A 17363-nucleotide genomic window follows, 5' to 3' on the forward strand; every position below is an offset into this window, starting at 1 on the left:
GCCTCATGTTTTTTTTCCATTAAATATCTAGTAGAAAAACTTTGGGAAAAAGTGGGGCTTAATACATCAGTGTTTCTTAAAGGCTAGGAAAATTGCTACCCCTGGGAAGCCAGAAGGATATGATGACACAGTCTGTTGTAATGTGAGACTTAATGACCCATATTTCCCCTGCAATGAAGTTCTTTTCCACTGGTAGAAGTCTTTTTATGTGGAGGTCTAATTGATCAACTATTAGCTTTTATTTTTACACGTTTCTCACTGCCTTTCTTACTTTGAAGACAAAGATTTTGTTTCGGATTTCTTTAAAAACAATCAAAACAACACAACGACAATAAAAACAAAGTCTACCAACAAATAGTAATGCCTCAAGAAATTAAGCAGCTCCTTTATTCTTTAAAATTCCAGTTGAATTCTAATTATACCATTTCATTGCAAATTTATACTCTGGAGACTCAAACTCTGCTCATAAGGTACCTCACTCTGAGAGCAGAAACTGCTCATTGCTACCCAGAGACCCAAGGACTGGTTGGCAGCTCACCCTGATTACAGATAAACTGAAATTCATAAAAGGCAAAACGTGTGTAGTTAGTCAATTAGGAGTGAAATGTTAAATTTAGACCTTCAGGGGTAAGTCTTCCCAGGGGAAGAAAATTAAGGGCACCTTGGACCTATGCAGAGTCCAATGCTGGAATTCGAGTGTACACTACAGAACTTGGAAATCAAGACTTGAAATGCTAATACCTTTCATTTGAAAAAAAATCCCATCCCAGAAAATGATTATAAAATAACCTGCATTCAAAACTAGTTATTTCTAATATTTAACAGTAAAAGTCTAGCAAGAATGAAAGCCAAGATTGAGAGGCTGGAAGGCTTTGTTATGCCACATGGTTGGATGTCTGACCCTTTGACCACAGAGACCAAATACAGAACCAAGCCCGAGGATGAGGTGGTCCTTTACTCAGCTACCAATGCAAAGGCCTCGTGACTTCCTTGCTTTTCTTTTCTCTTTTCTTCTTTCTCCAGATGATGTCTGAGTACTGAGGATCCAAGCAAGGGAGAAAGAATCATATTGCAGTAGAAGTGTCCCTTTTTTAAAATTTTTAATCTGTCAATTTACATTTCGATGGGATTGAAATCAGTCAATTAAAACTGAAAATTTAATTCAAAGAAAAATCAGACAAAATAGTTTTTTAAATGCATCTAAATACCTGACCCACTCATTCATGGCATTTTTTACTTTTAACCTCTAACTTTAGGTTTCTGGAATCTCATCTCTGGGCTGTAATTTCCTGTTAAGTGGGAAAGAGAAACAAAGATGGCTTGCTGTGAGGATCAATGAGTGAATCTTTGCTATGCTGTCTGGAGCCATTGGCTACTGGGTGCCATGTCAGTACAATGTATTTTATCACTTAAATAAGACATGGCTTGCAGATTACACTGATTTGCTGCTCATTACGTTGTGGTTTCTCAAATGGAACACGACATTTTTGAATGGCTGCACTGAGAAGGTCTCATGCATTGGAAATATTTCAAAATGCAAAAAACATTTTTGGGTCAAAATCCTCTGTTAGCTTAACAATTGTTAGTTGGGTGTTGAGCATGAATCTGTTTCAGTCAGATTCATGCCCAGATGTAATCAAATAAAATTTTGCCTGAATCCTTTTGTTAGCATGTTAACACGAGAGCATTTTGTACAGAGTAATAATAAGTGTGCTTAGAAAATGCTAGAGTTTCAAACCAGAAGCAACTTTAGAGCTATTTATGGAATATTTTGTTATAATATGATTTATTGACTTGTACAAGTATTGGGTTTTAAGACACTACATATTTATTTTGTGTGTAGTGCAATAGATCAGGTGATCGAGTCTTCCAAATTTGGCTGAAATAGGCATGCGAAATGAACATACAGTAAGATTTCTCAATCTTATGCTACATCATTGTACCATATACAATAGAAGTATGCAAGATTCTTAATTTTGATCACATTCAAATTAGCACTGATGTAAATACTGTGAAAAAACGTAAGAGTGCAAGAGAAAAACTGTAAACATGCCAGGGCATTATTTTCCTGTCAATTTTACCACGTTATACAATAAAAAAAAGCTTTAATAACTAAAACGACTAATATCTAACTACATTAATGTGATTTTAAAAAATTAATTAATTAATTAATTTTTGGCTGTGTTGCGTCTTCGTTGCTGCGCGTGGGCTTTCTCTAGCTGCGGTGAGCAGGGGCTACTCTTCTCTGCAGTGCGTGGGCTTCTCATTGCGGTGGCTTCACTTTGTTGTGGAGCACGGGCTCTAGGCGTGCGGGCTTCAGTAGTTGTGGCTTAGTTGCTCCGCAGCATGTGTGATCTTCCCGGACTAGGGCTCGAACCTGTGTGCCCTGCATTGGCAGGTGGGTTCTTAACCACTGCGCCACCAAGGAAGTCCTCATGTGATTTTTTAAAAAGAGAATGAAGATCTAAAACAACCTGCCATAAAATGATCAACAGAAAAAGAAAAAGAAAAAACTTCCTGAATAATTGAAGACAATAACTTCCTGTGCACGGAGATTGTATTTTAAACTTTTAAAGCTTCAACCCCATGATTTTTACAGCTGCATTAAAGGTTCAGTTCTGGGTCAGAGGTTTTAGCCACATTTTCTGTTTAACGGAAGGAGACTTGAAATGTGGGAACATCATGATATGACACCATTTCACAGATAATCTGAATCCAGATTACTTGCCCCAGTGTTCCCATTCTTATGGAACAAAATATACATGAGCACCCTTGTCCAGGACTTGCTCTTTTAATCACAAATGTCTTCATGGATAATTTCCACAATTGTGGTGGAAGAGCCAGGACGAGCACGCCTCTGTGTGTGTGCGTGCATGTGGTGTGCGCGCTCGCAGGTCAGGTCAGTGTATCCATATATGTGGGCTCATGTGTACGTCCATGCCGTGTCTACACACTCAAAGTCACATTCTTCTTGAGTGAATGTACAAATCTGTCCTGGTTTGAATGAAATGAGAATTCACCTTTTTCACATTTAGCCAATCCTAGCCCATTTATTCTCTGCCCCAAATAAACGCTCTAAATTCTGCCAAAATCCAAACATTACCTGTGTCACACTGAGTTGTATGAGATTTATTTCATTACTGAGGGCATCCTTTACATGTTATCAGAGTATCAAATTTTGTTCATGCGTCAAGGAATCGTCTGTGTTTGAATTCCTTATCCTCAGCTCCACTAGTTCCTAGGAGTCCCATCCAACCTCACGGACTGGACTTCAATATAGGAGCACATTTCCGATTGTTATGGAGCTGAATGTTTCTTTTGTGTTCACTGTAATCAACAAGCATGTACTTAGCTTGAGAGAGACAACCATTACTCTCAACAGTGTCATTCTGTTCTTGAAATACCTGTGGCAGTTCCTTTGCTGACAAGGTATTTTAATAAGGAATGAAATCACTGAAAGGAATATTTGTCCATAATAAAGAACTGGGGACCTGGGACCCACAGAGTCCCCTGGCTTCAGAAAGTTACTTTGAAAACATTGTCCAGAGTGAAGTTTTAAAACTTTCATCTTTACATGAATGACTTGTGGGGGTCCTGTTAAGATACAGCCTCTGATTCTCTAAGTCCAGGTGGGGCTAAATTACTAATAAGCTCCTGGATGCTGTTGATACTGCTGGTCTGTGAACCCATTTTGAATAGAAAGGGGCTAGTACATTCCAACAAAAACAAATTAGTGTGAACAATCACATCAGCTCCATCTGTACATGTATTCACAACGATGCATTCCTGATGTCACTCTGTACAATTACATTCACCGAAAAAGGTAAAAACAGAATTATTATATTTTGTGAGTACAGAGTCCCTTTGCCCCTTTTTATGTATTACCAGACAGCCTTCATTATAAATACCTTTTTCTCTGCTTGAAAAAATGAGTGTGTTTTAGAGCAATGATATAAGTGGATACTGAGCCACGTTTCAGCTCTCGGCCATCTCGTCTTTGATACTTGGATTGAATAAATACATTTTATTATAGCTGACATCCTTGTATGGAAATGCATTTCCTTTCAATATCAGCATTGCGAAATATCTGTCCATCCAGATTGTTTCAAGTAGCCTCCACCAAGTTCTTGGAAATGCAGCCCCCTTTTAGAAAATTTGAATTTGGGGAGTTTGCTTCACACAAAGCATTTAAAAAAGGAACCCTCCCAGAGGTGGAATGCTTGTTTAGACACCAGATCAAAGGAACAGGTCTGTACATCTGTGCGGTTTTTCAGAGTGCGTCCACACATTTTTGTTTTCCCGGTGGCCTCTGGGTTTGAAGGGAGCTCAGCTGCGGAAGCAGCTCAGAGTTAAGTCGAGGCGACACCACTGCCGTCAGACGTTGCTCTGTTGCAACAAAAGCGTTCTCAGCTCTCTTTCCCTCTGATCTTCCTGCCTGTACTTCTCCTCAAGTTTCTGCTTCTCAGAATCCGTGCAGTAAAAGGTGCAATCTGGGCTCTTCCGGATCTGTTCGAACTGACTGAAATCAGCCACATACTTGCCGGTTTTTGAGAGAGAAACCACAGGCACAAACTCAAAACCCCAGTAGATCTCCTCTGGGATGTAAGACGTGCGGCTCTGGCAAACAGCGCTGGTGGACTCCACCGTGGCATTGAGGAGAACCACCAGCTCAAACTCCTTCTCCTTAAGGTTTTGGGGGGTGAGATCTCTCAGGGGGCTCGTCTCATCCAGCACGTGGTAGAATGTCATGGGCAAGATGAGGAAGGGGCTCTCGGAAGAGGAGTCCACGTGGAATTTGACGGTGGCCTGGTTGAGGAGGATTCGCTCCCCCTCCTTGGTGACGTGGGTCTGGAGGAGCTTTCCCGAGAGCTGGCACTGAATCAGGAGACTCTTCCTCATGTTGGCCACCTGGATCACCAAGCACAGCTTCCCATTCTGCTTGGTGATGACGGCACAGTGGCTGAACTTGATGGTCTCCGCCCGCTTTTTGGGTCTCGCGATTTTGGCCAGGAAGGTGCCCGTGATGAAGATCTCAATCAAGGTGGTGATGACCAGCTGAGCCACCAAGAGGAAGATGGCATGAGGGCATTCCTCCGTGATGGAACGGACTCCATAGCCGATGGTTGTCTGGGATTCCAGGGAAAAGAGAAATGCCCCCGTGAGGGAGTCTACTTTCATGATGCAGGGGGTGTGATTTGAAGTGTGCTCACTGGGTTCTAAGTCCCCATGAATGAAGGCAATGGCATAGTAGATCACACCAAAAAGGAACCAGGTCATCACGAACGTGGCAGCAAACAGGGTGAGCTTGTATCTCCACTTCATGTCGATGACGGTGGTCCACAAGTCTTGGAGGTAGAGCAGGTATATGCCATCCACTTTGTCGATTCTCACGTTGCTGTGTCCACTCTTGGACATGACTCGGGGTCTGCTGGTCTTGAGGCCAGCTCCAGCAGTGTGCTTCACCAGGGGAGCACTGGCCATGCTGATGTTAATCGGGTCCATGGTCAGGCTTTGGGACCACCTAAGGAAATGACAAAGAAAGACGTTCCGTTGTTGTCACATGAGGTAGAATGCCCAGAAGACAGAAACAGGATAATCATGTGAGATAAATACGAATGTACATGGACGTTTACAAGAAAGGATAATTCTGAGGGCAAGATTAATCAATGTGTACTTGAGGATGGCAGTAGGATGGAGTGAGGAGCACAGACTGGAGACAAGGAAACCTGGGTTAAATGTTGACTCTCCAACTTATTTGCTGTGAGACCTGGGGTAAGCTATTTAACCTTTCTGGACCTCAAATCTCTAATATGTAAAATATGGAAATAAAGTCTGCTTCTCAGGGTTCTTGTGATAGTTGAATGAGATAATGGCTATAAAGTGCCAAAACAGAGCTTCACACTCAAAAAAATGATGCTAATCTTCTCTTTGTGATATCACACTCGCAAGAATCCACCCCACGGAGTATTATGAATATTTATGTATATTCAGCTCTTATGGATTTCCAAGTATAGAAAATTTAAAAATAAGTTGACTGAGCATAGGGCCAGTACTGATATAATTAAAATGCACCATCCATAAGATACTTCTTGATACAGTGATGGGAAATGTTAATACAAATTTTAAAACCTTGTGTAGTATTCATAAACGTTTTTAAAAAGCTACCATTTGCATGACATTCCCTGTAGTAGCAATTCATTTTCCCCCTAGTCCAATGAATAATTGGGAATCCAAGACCTGTCCTAGTTCTTGATTACAGTGGAAAAGAGCAAGTTATCAAACAACCAAAAACAAACATAGAGTGAATAATTAAGCTTTATTAACGGCTTGATCAATATGTTGGTTATTCTTAGAAAAGTGTTATCAATATAGAATATTAGGTGTGACAGTTACGTATGGCGCAAAAATTCGGCCTTACTTCTTTTGAGCTAAGTAGAACCAGCATAGGAATCTCTTTTAAAGAGCTAATGAACAAGTAAATAAGTACAGGCATCCAACATTGTAGCAGAACAGACTTACCTAGAAGAAGCATTAGGCTCCCACACTGAGCCCTGGGCAATGCTCTGCCCTCCGTTTACAGATACGGACAAGCTGGGTGTAAGGCCACGCAGCATCTTATAGTACTTGCCTGGTGACTGAGATAAATTACCCTTACATTCCTTGAAAAACATAATGTGAGTGATTATAGGGCAATTCTACCTGGTTGGTATGTTTTTTCCACCTCATCGGCATTTTAAGAATAATAATAAAAAAATTTCTCCCCTTAAAAAGGAACTGGTATATGGTGGTCTGTGATTCATGCAATAATGTTTGCTGTTGGAGCAGTGTTATCTCAGTAGAAGTTTCTAAAGTAATCCTTTGGGCACATCCCTTCAAGGAATCTGAAACTGTATCTATTATAGGATAACACCTGTTGAGGATGCAGTAAATCTGTTGGGCTTTTTAATTTTCCTGTTATGTTATTAAGAGTGTGTCATTTACTGACTGCCCCTTGAAATGATTTTTTTTTTCTCAGAAAGGAGAGTCGCTGTTTCATTTTCTTTGCAAAGAAGGGCCCTAAGTTATTCAGAATTTATTTTACTTGTTGAAGCCTATTCCATTTATTTGGGGATCAATTTAGATGAAAAGTACAGGATATAATTTAGCGTGGGCTTTATCAGACACTTTATGCAGCACTTCTCAGTAACCAAGAGGAAAGCGACCACAATGAAAGTTTGAAAAGGTCAATGCCATGCTGGCATGCCCAAATGCGTAGTCAAGCTCAGAACGCTTTGCCAAGACAAATGTAGCTTATGGACAAGTAATTGCATGCACTTAAAAAAAAAAAAAAGAAACTGGTAGGGGAAAGTGCATGCCATTCAACCCACTGAAATAAAAACAGAAGCTTAAGTTTTCTTGTGTGAATGATGAAGAAGTGTCCTGCAGCACAAGCTAAGCTCCCAGCTCAGCCTTCCACCAGATTCTGGGAAACTTGGCCCTGTCTCTACGAAGGCAATGCCATGAAGCTTCTGTTTTAACCTCTGTTTCAAAGGGGCAATGGGCCAGGCTTGCGATGAGCTGAATCTTTCCCCTCTTTCTGCTGAAAGCTCTTGTGCTGCATTTTTGCACAACTATTGTTGGAATCAGTGACACCAATGGCTATCAGAGGATGGGGGGCATATATGGGGGAACAAAACTTAGAGTCTCTGGGTGGGGTGGGGGTCTTGGGATTAGCATCTCTCTGTGGAAAAGAGCGGCTGGTGGACAGCACTCAAAGGTTAAACACACACTCCCTCCCTCTCAACATTCCTGTGCCCTCAGAACTGGGTGCTACCTGGTCACTCACTCGGCAGGTCAAATGGCGGCTTCTTCAAAGCAGGTGTATCGTCCTCGCTCCCCTTCGCCCACCTGGCTACCATGGGATTCTTCTACTTCCTGAAAGAAAGAGGGACACATGGAGTTCACAGCTGTTTACTAAGAAACTGACCCAGTGAAACTGACCCTTACTGATTCCCCCAAGTGCTAGGGCCCCAGCATTCACCTTCCAACCCCTGGTGATCTGGCATGGTGCCCAGAATAGATCCAAGCTCAAGGAGTGTTTTAGGAATGAAATTGAAACCCCAATCACAGCCCTCACTGTAGAATTCCCACCCTCTGGAGGGAGCTCGGTAGTAAAACACCCTGGAAAGAGTGGGTTAACTCACCCCCACTGAAGCCCACTATCAACTGACCAGCAAACCGGGAGGCAGGAAGGGGAAGTGCAGAGGAAGTAAACAGTGAGAATTGGAAGGGAAGAGTCTAGAATATTTTTACCGCCTGTGGAAATGCATTATTGCTGTTGAGTCATAGAACATTAGATTCAAAAAGAATGTCCAAACCAAGGCATTTGACACACGTTTTTCAAACGAGGAGACCTGGGAGGTTGCAGTGACTTGTCTTCATCACACAGATGGCCCATAGCAGAAAGAACGAGGTCCAAAGTCTTTGGAAGCTAGACTGGAGTTCTTGTCAGTACACAAATCCCTCTTAAACCTCCAAAGTTTAATGCAATCTGTTCTAACTCCACTAGATTCTTTTGCATGCTACTTTTCTGAAATACTTCTTCCTAAACTATACATATATATCTCCCCACATTTTTATCTGTCTTATACACAGAAGCTTACGTACACTTCACACTTCTTTTCTGATCTACTAATTATTGTAAATAATTACAATAATTACTCTTTTATCATTTAGGTAGTCCCAATTATCAGTCTGTATAGCCTTTTATATACTGGATTCTCCCAGTGTGTTCACAGTATGTTTGGCAAACGACATCTACATCATTGCTCTATTAAGATCCAGCATCTCCTTCTTTGCACCCATTTCTTTTTACCTGTATGCTTTATCTTTTACACTTTATTATATGCTCTTAATTTATAGTATTTCATTCCTCAGCAGACTTCTTTAATGCAATTTACTTCCTTGCACACTCTTCTTTTATATAATTTTATGTTACTGCTTTAGATTTTTTTCCCTTAGATTCTGCAATCTACCTGGTTTCACTTCTAAAATATTAAGGGACCATAACCATTTCCCAAAAGTAAAGGATGGAAAGAATAATAAAAGATATTCTCTTCTAATTTTCCCTCTCCTAATCCCACAAAGAAACAATATTCCGTGTGAACCATTAGTAGTTTCTTATAGTCTCTGGAAATTGTATTTATTTCTCCAGTTTTCATCATATGATTCCAACATGTGGGTTGGGATTGTAATTCTTAGAATGGTGATATCTTTACTGAAGTGAAGTCCTTGGAACTACTGAATGGAGAGGTCAATATTACACTCTCCTATTTCAGGCCAGTAACATATACATGGAATGAAGTCACTTAGTGCTTAGGCTGTGTGTAGCATTTGTTTTCTGGAGATAAAGGGGGAAAAAAACACATTTTGGAAACAGAACTAAACAGTAGCCACATTGAAAAAGATACTTATCTATATGAAGAACCACACTTCTAGTGCTGGGAACAAAACAATGAGAATGGAAAAAATGGAAAGGAAGTTCCCATCACCATCGTCGGTGGAAGGGGAAGAATTCTATCCAAGAAAGGGGATCTGGTAAGAATGGAAGACCAAAGAAATTAACTACTGTGAGCTGGAGCACACTGTCCTGTCAGAGAGAAATCAACCTGTAAATGGACAGAAAGTCCCTGACCAGTTAGGAGAAATACATACGCAAATACTAAGCAAGAACAGAGTCACGATAGAGCCAGAAATGGTCCAAAGTGGGAAAGATCCAGATAATAAAATGACAATAATAAAATAAAGATTCAGATAAGTGACAATAATACTAAAGCTTCAGATCACTAATAACAATAATCATCATCATAAATAGATAACGCTAGAGCCATGTACCAGCCACTATTCTAGGTGCTTTCCATGTGTGAATGTAATTAACCCTCACAGCATCCCCATGAGGAAGAAATGGAGCCACAGAGAGGTTGTGTGACTCACCCAAGTTCTCAACAGCTGGCACCTAGCAGTGTGTGAAGCTGTTGTATCTACACTCTCAACCACTCTGACAAGGGTGCTCAGACTTTAGCTGCATCAGAACCATCTGGAAGGCTTGGAGTTTCTGACTCGGTAGGTTTAGGGTGGAGTCCAAGAATTAGCATGTCTAAAAATTCCCAGGTGATGCTGCTGTTGCAGGAACACACATTGAGAACCACCACACTGGGATATAGATGTTGAATCATATCAGCAGCTTAATGGCTTCCCCCCCACCTTGATAAATCTCCGATTCCCCACTTGCCCTTAGCATTTCTAAAATAACGCTATTGCACACAGACATGGAGAACATCCGTTTATTACTTTTCAGAATCTTCACCGTCCTTACAGATAAATGAATGCCAATGATCCAGTGGCCCAAGGCTAAGTATTAATTTTTTAAAGCAGCAATATATGGAGAATCTGATCAAAACTGTAACACATTATTTATATTTATCATATAAATATCATATAAGTATTATGTGTTATAGGATATGTACAAATTACATATTATTTAACTTATATAACATTTACAGTAAACACAGATATTATGATATATTATTCATATTATATTAAATATATAATATAAATAATGCTAGTAGATATATTAGCCAAAATTAAGCACAGATAAGTCTCTCATTTCCACAATAGACTTTCACCCACCATTCTTCTAGCCAACCTGTGTTTACAGGATATCTAATTCTCAACAATGTGATAATACAGCTAACTTTCATGTGATGCTTGGCTGGGAAAAAAATAAATATGCTTTAAGAATGATTTTTTTCCCATCCTAGTTAGTACAAAACTGAGACCTTCTAAAAACGTATAGCTCTGTTGAGTCAAATTTTGGAAGTTTTCAGTTCACCCATGCTGGGAAGAACTTCTGTGTTCCATGGTGGCCTAACAAAGTATATGAACCTGTGGAAAAATAATTTAAAAATGGGGAGGCAGTGGCTCCCTAAACCTGGAATTTCTCAACCAGGCCTCAAGTGATGTCATTCTACATACCTTCAAATGGGCAGTGAGACATGGAAGAATGAAATCCAAATCCAACCATAACTCTGGACTTCCAGACTAAAATTAGAATTTGAGGGACTTTGACTTGAAAACTCTGGCAAAACAGTTCCCTGTTTGTAAGAAAAGTTGCTTCTAAAGCTTTGTTGGATGTCAAATATTTTTGACAAAACAATCTTTTAATGGTCTCTCTTTTTGCTATGAATCTGAAATACCTGGCTGAAATTTCACTTTAAGGGTACATGGGATTAAATATTAAGTAGGAAAAAAGTGCTTGACAAGAATCTAGTTGGGGTTCACTGAACTCAAAAGGTTTAAAAATAATGGAAAATAAACTCAGTGAGGCTTAGCTATCCTTTCTTTGGATCCTGTGACTGTGGCCGCACATACACATGCACTGGGGCCTTTGGCACTGGCCTCGTGCCATCTTCTACCTGCTCTTCAAAGCAGCCTAGGACTCGCTTCAATGGCTGGGCTCCCTGTTCTGAATCCACTTCTTGACTTCATCAGTGTCAGCTGAGGACACAGATGGCTTTGCCCAGGTGGCCTCAGAACTGGACATGTTCATTAAAGAGAACAAGGTGGCCAAAGTTGACTCTCAGCAGATTCCAAAGGGTGGCCCTTTGGTTTTATCTGCTGGGGAAATTACTCTTTCCTTCTGCAAACCCATTTTTTCTCTCGGACCATTGAGGACTGAGGTTGGCTGGAAGGAGTGGCAGCTTTTGGGAGGCTGTGGAGTTGGACATTCTTCTTTGTGAGGAACAAGAGGCTCTGAGGGGAAGCACCAGTCAAGGTTATGGCAAATTCACAATCTAGTTTCCTCTATCCTAATGACCTGTATTTTGAAGACATGAACTTGGAACCTCATTGGTAGAGCCGTGGTCAGTTTTGGTTGTCGTGGCTGATTGTTGCTTCCACCTACTAACTGCCCCTCTCTGTGGGGTCCATCCATGAGATTCCTTCCCTGGGTTTGTCCCTGCAGGGAAGTATATTCTCACCCTTTTGTGTCAGATGTGGTCATGTGACTGCTTCGGCCAATGGCCTGTGAGCTGCAGTGACTCAAGCCTCACCTGAACAGAGGCATAAGAATGACACGGTTCTGTCACTGCTCTCCAGTGAGGCTCACATTGGGCTGCTCCTTCCTCTGGATGGCAGTGGGAGATAGGGGGGAGGTGGGGGACACTTGAAGCTGAGCTACAGCTGAACCAAAGGTGACTTGCAACCCAGGTGAGAAAAAAAACTCTTGTTGCCTGGTTGAATTCTTGGACTTGTTTGTTACTAAGGCAAAACCTAGTGAAAGTCTGACCGCAGTGATGCTCTTACTACACATTTTTGTATCTTAGGATTAAATATCTGACCTAAAAGGTACTGTATTTAAAGAGAACCTGTAAAGTCTTGAAATATCCCTCAAGGTAAACTTCAAATGTTAGTTTATGGCTAAACACTGAATAGAAAAATAAATACAAATCTCACAGGATTTCAGTGGGAAGAAAGACTTGCCTGATCCCTAAGGACAGCATAGAAAAAGTGAATAATTCTTCTCATTCAATTACTTCTAAATCAGTACTTAAATTTATCATGGCAAGACAACTTTTCAGGGCAAGATATAAGGGACTCAGATTCTGTCACTCTTATTTCTGTGGAGCAAGAAGCCCTTGGTTAAGGTTCTGGTGGCCTCATAATCTGTGTTGATAAACACATAGGGGATTATGTCATTAATTAAACATTATGTCATTAAAAAGGACTAGGCCCTTTTCAGTGCAATTACAGACAGTATTTTATTGAATCCTTCTCTTTACCTTGTGAAGAAAGAGTTTTCTTGATTTTCTAAATGAGGAAACTAAGCTTAGAGAGATTAGATAATTTACACATGTTCATAAAGTTAATACACAGAGGACCTCGTTGGCAAAGCAAATCTGTCTCCTATCTAACCACTTGGCACCTCTGTCCTCACAACTAACTCAAGAACATCAGTCCTAATGATGCAGTGCAACGCATCGTAAAATAAGTTCCTGCTCATTACATGCTAGTAGCCCTTATAGAATAAACAGCTTTGATTTATTGCTTATCCTGTTCCAGATCTTACATAAGGTGCCGTATATTAATTTAACTCTCACTTAGATCCTGAGAGAGTTAATATGATTATTCCTGTCTTCCAGGTAAGGAAACTGATATAGCACAAGGTCTGTTTGAGTCTGTAATCCTCGCTTCTCGTCTCTATAACATGAATTCACCAACTTCAGCGAGTGTCAGAATCATGTGGAGGTCTTGAAATACAGATGGCTGGGCTCCAGAGTCTCTGATTCAGTAGCTCTAGAGTAGAGCCTGGGAACCTGCATTTCTAATGAGTTCCCAGGTGATGCTGAGGCTACCGGTCTTGAGACCACACCTTGAGATCATGATCTACACTCTTCACCACTTAGAGTTATATAGAATCTGTGGGAAATTCACCAACAGGTAAACTGGGTTGCCTAAAAGTTCAGCCTCATTACTTTCAAGCCAAGGAGTGGGCCCTTCGGTGTGAGAAGGAAGAGAAAATCAATGGGGCTGAATGTACAAATATGGTAGCTGTCGGGTGGAGTTTTCAGTTAGCCAGGAAAGGTGTCCCAGGGGATAAAAGTTCAGGTGAATTGTCTTGAAGGGAAAAATGAGAATTTGGGAGAAAAGGAAAGCAATTGGTTTAAAATTGCTCTAAGTTTTCTTCCTTGGATGATGGGTATCATCCTACAGTTGCTTTCGGGGTTCACTGGCTAAGAACATCAGAGGCCGGAAGAAAGATCCTGGATTTTAGGGCTGAGGGAGCTGAAGCTAATAGAAGAACCTTAGCAGTTCTCTTGCTCAGGCTTCCCCTAAGTGTGTGGTATAGGTATTCCACAAATAAAGCAATTTGTGGTCAGGTAATTTGGGGAAGCTTTGCCTACAGAACCTCCAAGCACCCCACTGTCCCCACCCACTGGAGACTCACACAGCACATTTGTATATTACAGGGTCTGAGAAGTTCTACAGCAAAGAAACATGCTTAACTCTGTAAATCTGGCCTTTATCTGACATGTGGGAACACTCCAAGGAGTGCTGATCTGGTTTAAACTTTGCACTTTATATCTGGGGAAAAAGAGGATCACAAAGGTTGAGTGATTTATTCAAAGTCACTGAGCCAGTGGCAGGAGTAGGGATGGAAACAAGGCTTTATGAGTCCATTTGATGGGCAGATATCTTTCTCTGTGGTCATGAAATAACCTTGAGATGAACTATCCATCTCCCTGGACCCTGAAGACAGGACAGCATATAATAAAAGGCTTGCAGCTCCAGCATCACTTAATAATGTTAATCAGAAAGTGAGAGAGTGGCATGGACACATATACACTACCAAACGTAAAATAGATAGCTAGTGGGAAGCAGCCACATAGCACAGGGAGATCAGCTCGGTGCTTTGTGACCACCTAGAGGGGTGGGATAGGGAGGGTGGGAGGGAGGGAGACGCAAGAGGGAAGAGATATGGGAACATATGTATATGTATAACTGATTCACTTTGTTATAAAGCAGAAACTAACACACCATTGTAAAGCAATTATACTCCAATAAAGATGTTAAAAAAAAAAAAAAAAGAAAAGAAATCCCAGCTCTTGGGTCCCACACTCGAGCCACTGAATCAGAACCAGTGTCTTAAAAACACCCAACTTCCTAAAGGATTATGTGGCTGGAGGTTGTAAGTGATGGCTTGGAGAACTGGCAAAGTCTTTCTTTTGCCTTATTATACATTGGAAAAGCAACAAGTACTGCTTTAAAGACAAATCCCACATTTTACATTGCATGTGAGCATCTAATGATCCAATTTGCCTCTGTGGTCAAATATTTAGCCTTTTTCCTATGTTTCCATTTCATTATTATTGTTTCAAATTCCATAAGTAACTAAAAAAATCCTTTGGTTTGCATAGTTATACCCTTTACTCCTCAATGTAGATTCATTAAAAAATTTTTTCATTCCATAGAACATCAAGTTTTCTCTGGGCAAAGACAAGTTTAAACAGATACTGGGTTCACTAGGAGACTCATTTCCCATTTTCCATGGCAAAGAATCCGAGCACTGGAATAAGGTATCATTTGCTGAATATTTTTGTAAAGACAGTTCAATTTCAGGCCCTTTATTTGGGAGAGAGTTGGCTAACCCAAATAAAACATTTTACATCTGTCTGTTGTTACGAGTGACCAACTTCAGCTGAACATCATTACTTAATAACAGCTAACTTTCCTATAGAGTAAGAATGCACAGCAGCTAAAAAGCAAATGGAAATTTCCTTTGGTTTACCACCCTTGGTCTCTCCGTGCTCCAACATGTGAAGAACTTGGGTAATAAGCATATACTCCCCTCTAATCACAGCATGGCTTGGACATGCATTGTTGTAAGATGACTGGTAAAACAGGAAAATTTATGTCTGAGTGGAGAAAAAAAACAGGGCGGATTGGACTGAGTTAGCCTCCCTAATGCACTGTCCCCAATTTTCTCTTTAGGGAAGAGATTTAACTAGCTCATGGAATCTTACTTACTATTCTAGTCTGGATTAGTTCAGATGTAACACAGAGAAGATGGCTCCACATTGTTCCCTTTAGATAAGGAGATGAAAATGTAGAGCATTTGGGTTTGTCTGATCATAACCCGGAAGCTGGAAATAATTCAGAACGGAAGGGATCTATTTTTGCAGATGGTACTTGTAGAGAAACAAGTATTTTATTTAGTATATCCTATTTAATGAAACTTCAAACTGGGCAGAGAGCACTAAAAGGCGAAGAAAAAAACGGAAAGCAAGCAAGCAAGTTTGTGTTCTCAAACCCGCATCTCTGTCCTTCAAAAGTTGCTTGAGGCTAGATCACTGCATTTTTACATTGCATCATTATATAATTTGCAACACTCAGATTGATTTTTCCCTAAATAAGTCTCTCATTCACTAAGACATTGAACCCACCGCCTTTAACCACTCACATCTATCTTTCTTTGTCTCACATTTATAATATTTTTTACTATGATGAAGGCATAGAAACACAGAAAGCATATCACATTATAAATATACATACCGACTTCAGGCCGGTTTGTTTTCTGGCTTCATGCTGACTACTTTTTCTTCTGCTAAAAATAAATTTGGAATTGTTGGTCTCGATCAATTGATGATTAATGGGCTTTGGTGTGATTCACCTGGATGCGAGGGTGAAATTCTCCTCCTTGGTGATTTCTATGCTCCTTATTTTCATGATTGGAATCTCATCCCAGACAAAGGAAATTATGACTTTTGCTTGATTTGGAACCAAAATATTTAACAACGGGATGAGTGTCAAAAGTTTTGAAATTCAGTTTCACTGTCAGTCTAAACTTTGACCACATTTCTCTGATACAGAAACTGGATTATCACAGGATCTCGGGGGACACAGTTAACACCAAAATTCTTGGATGGTGGTAAATGTACTTTAAGGACTGGTAATATTTCTTTGTTGTCTGCTTGTCCCAAAGTTGAAAACACAGGTGTTTGTGATCACTGGGTGATAATAAGAAAATTTCAACTTCAAAATACCTTCACATTTAATCAAAGTCTGAGACCTTTGGCAGCTAACTAATCTCCATCAGTAAACAGTGTAAGAAAACACTTTCTAACAATCTGTAGTTAATTCGTTGGGGGATACTGGCCCAATTTTGGTGTTTTTAGGGTTGCCAGGTAAAATACAAGATGTTGAGTTAAAACTGAATTTCAGGTGGACAACAAATAATTTTTAGTTGAAGTATGTCCCATGCAATACTTGATCTATACTTATTCTCAAAATCAGTCACTGTTTATTTGAAATCCATATATATGTACCATATAGATATAGTACAAAGGAGTCCTATATTTTTATTTGCTAAATCTGGCATCCCTAGGGAAGAGCAGATCAATGCTCAACAGTAGCTCAGAAGGTCAAAAAACTCAAAGACAAGGTTCAATATACAGACAACTTTCTTAGAAGAACAACAACCCAGATTTTCCTAGTACTAGGACTCCTGGAAACAATTCTAACCATTATGGGATGAAAGCTTTTTCACGCATGGTACATCAGAGGGTGTCAGGAAGTCTAGTAAGTCTAGTAAGCTGGTCTCATTTTTAATATTTTAGCTCAGGGATTCTTTTTTTAAATTTATTTTATTAAAGTATAGTTGATTTACAATGTTATGGTAATTTCTGCTGTTCAGCAAAGTGATTCACACACGCGTATATATATACATTGTATACGTGTATATATATACACGTGTATATATATATATACATTCTTTTTCATATTCTTTTCAATTATGGTTTATTACAGGATACTGAATGCAGTTTACT

General features: G+C 40.1%; 1 protein-coding gene across 3 annotated transcripts in view; it reads right to left on the reverse strand.

The window, feature by feature from the left end:
* Positions 1-1985: 1985 nt before the first annotated feature.
* Positions 1986-17363, reverse strand: part of KCNJ15 (potassium inwardly rectifying channel subfamily J member 15) — a 52743-nt gene continuing 37365 nt past the window's right edge. For 2 of the 3 annotated variants that reach the window (XM_061193919.1, XM_061193918.1), the window contains 2 exons: positions 7814-7914; positions 1986-5521 (listed from right to left, as the gene is read on the reverse strand). In XM_061193919.1, the coding sequence (XP_061049902.1) occupies positions 4375-5502 (1128 nt within the window). In that variant the 5' untranslated portion in view covers positions 5503-5521; positions 7814-7914 and the 3' untranslated portion in view covers positions 1986-4374. The remainder of the gene's footprint in view (positions 5522-7813; positions 7915-17363) is intronic. The other variant, XM_061193917.1, reaches the window with a different exon arrangement.

This window comes from Eubalaena glacialis, chromosome 6 (genome assembly GCF_028564815.1).
Source record: "Eubalaena glacialis isolate mEubGla1 chromosome 6, mEubGla1.1.hap2.+ XY, whole genome shotgun sequence".
NCBI classification, from domain to species: Eukaryota; Metazoa; Chordata; class Mammalia; order Artiodactyla; family Balaenidae; genus Eubalaena; species Eubalaena glacialis.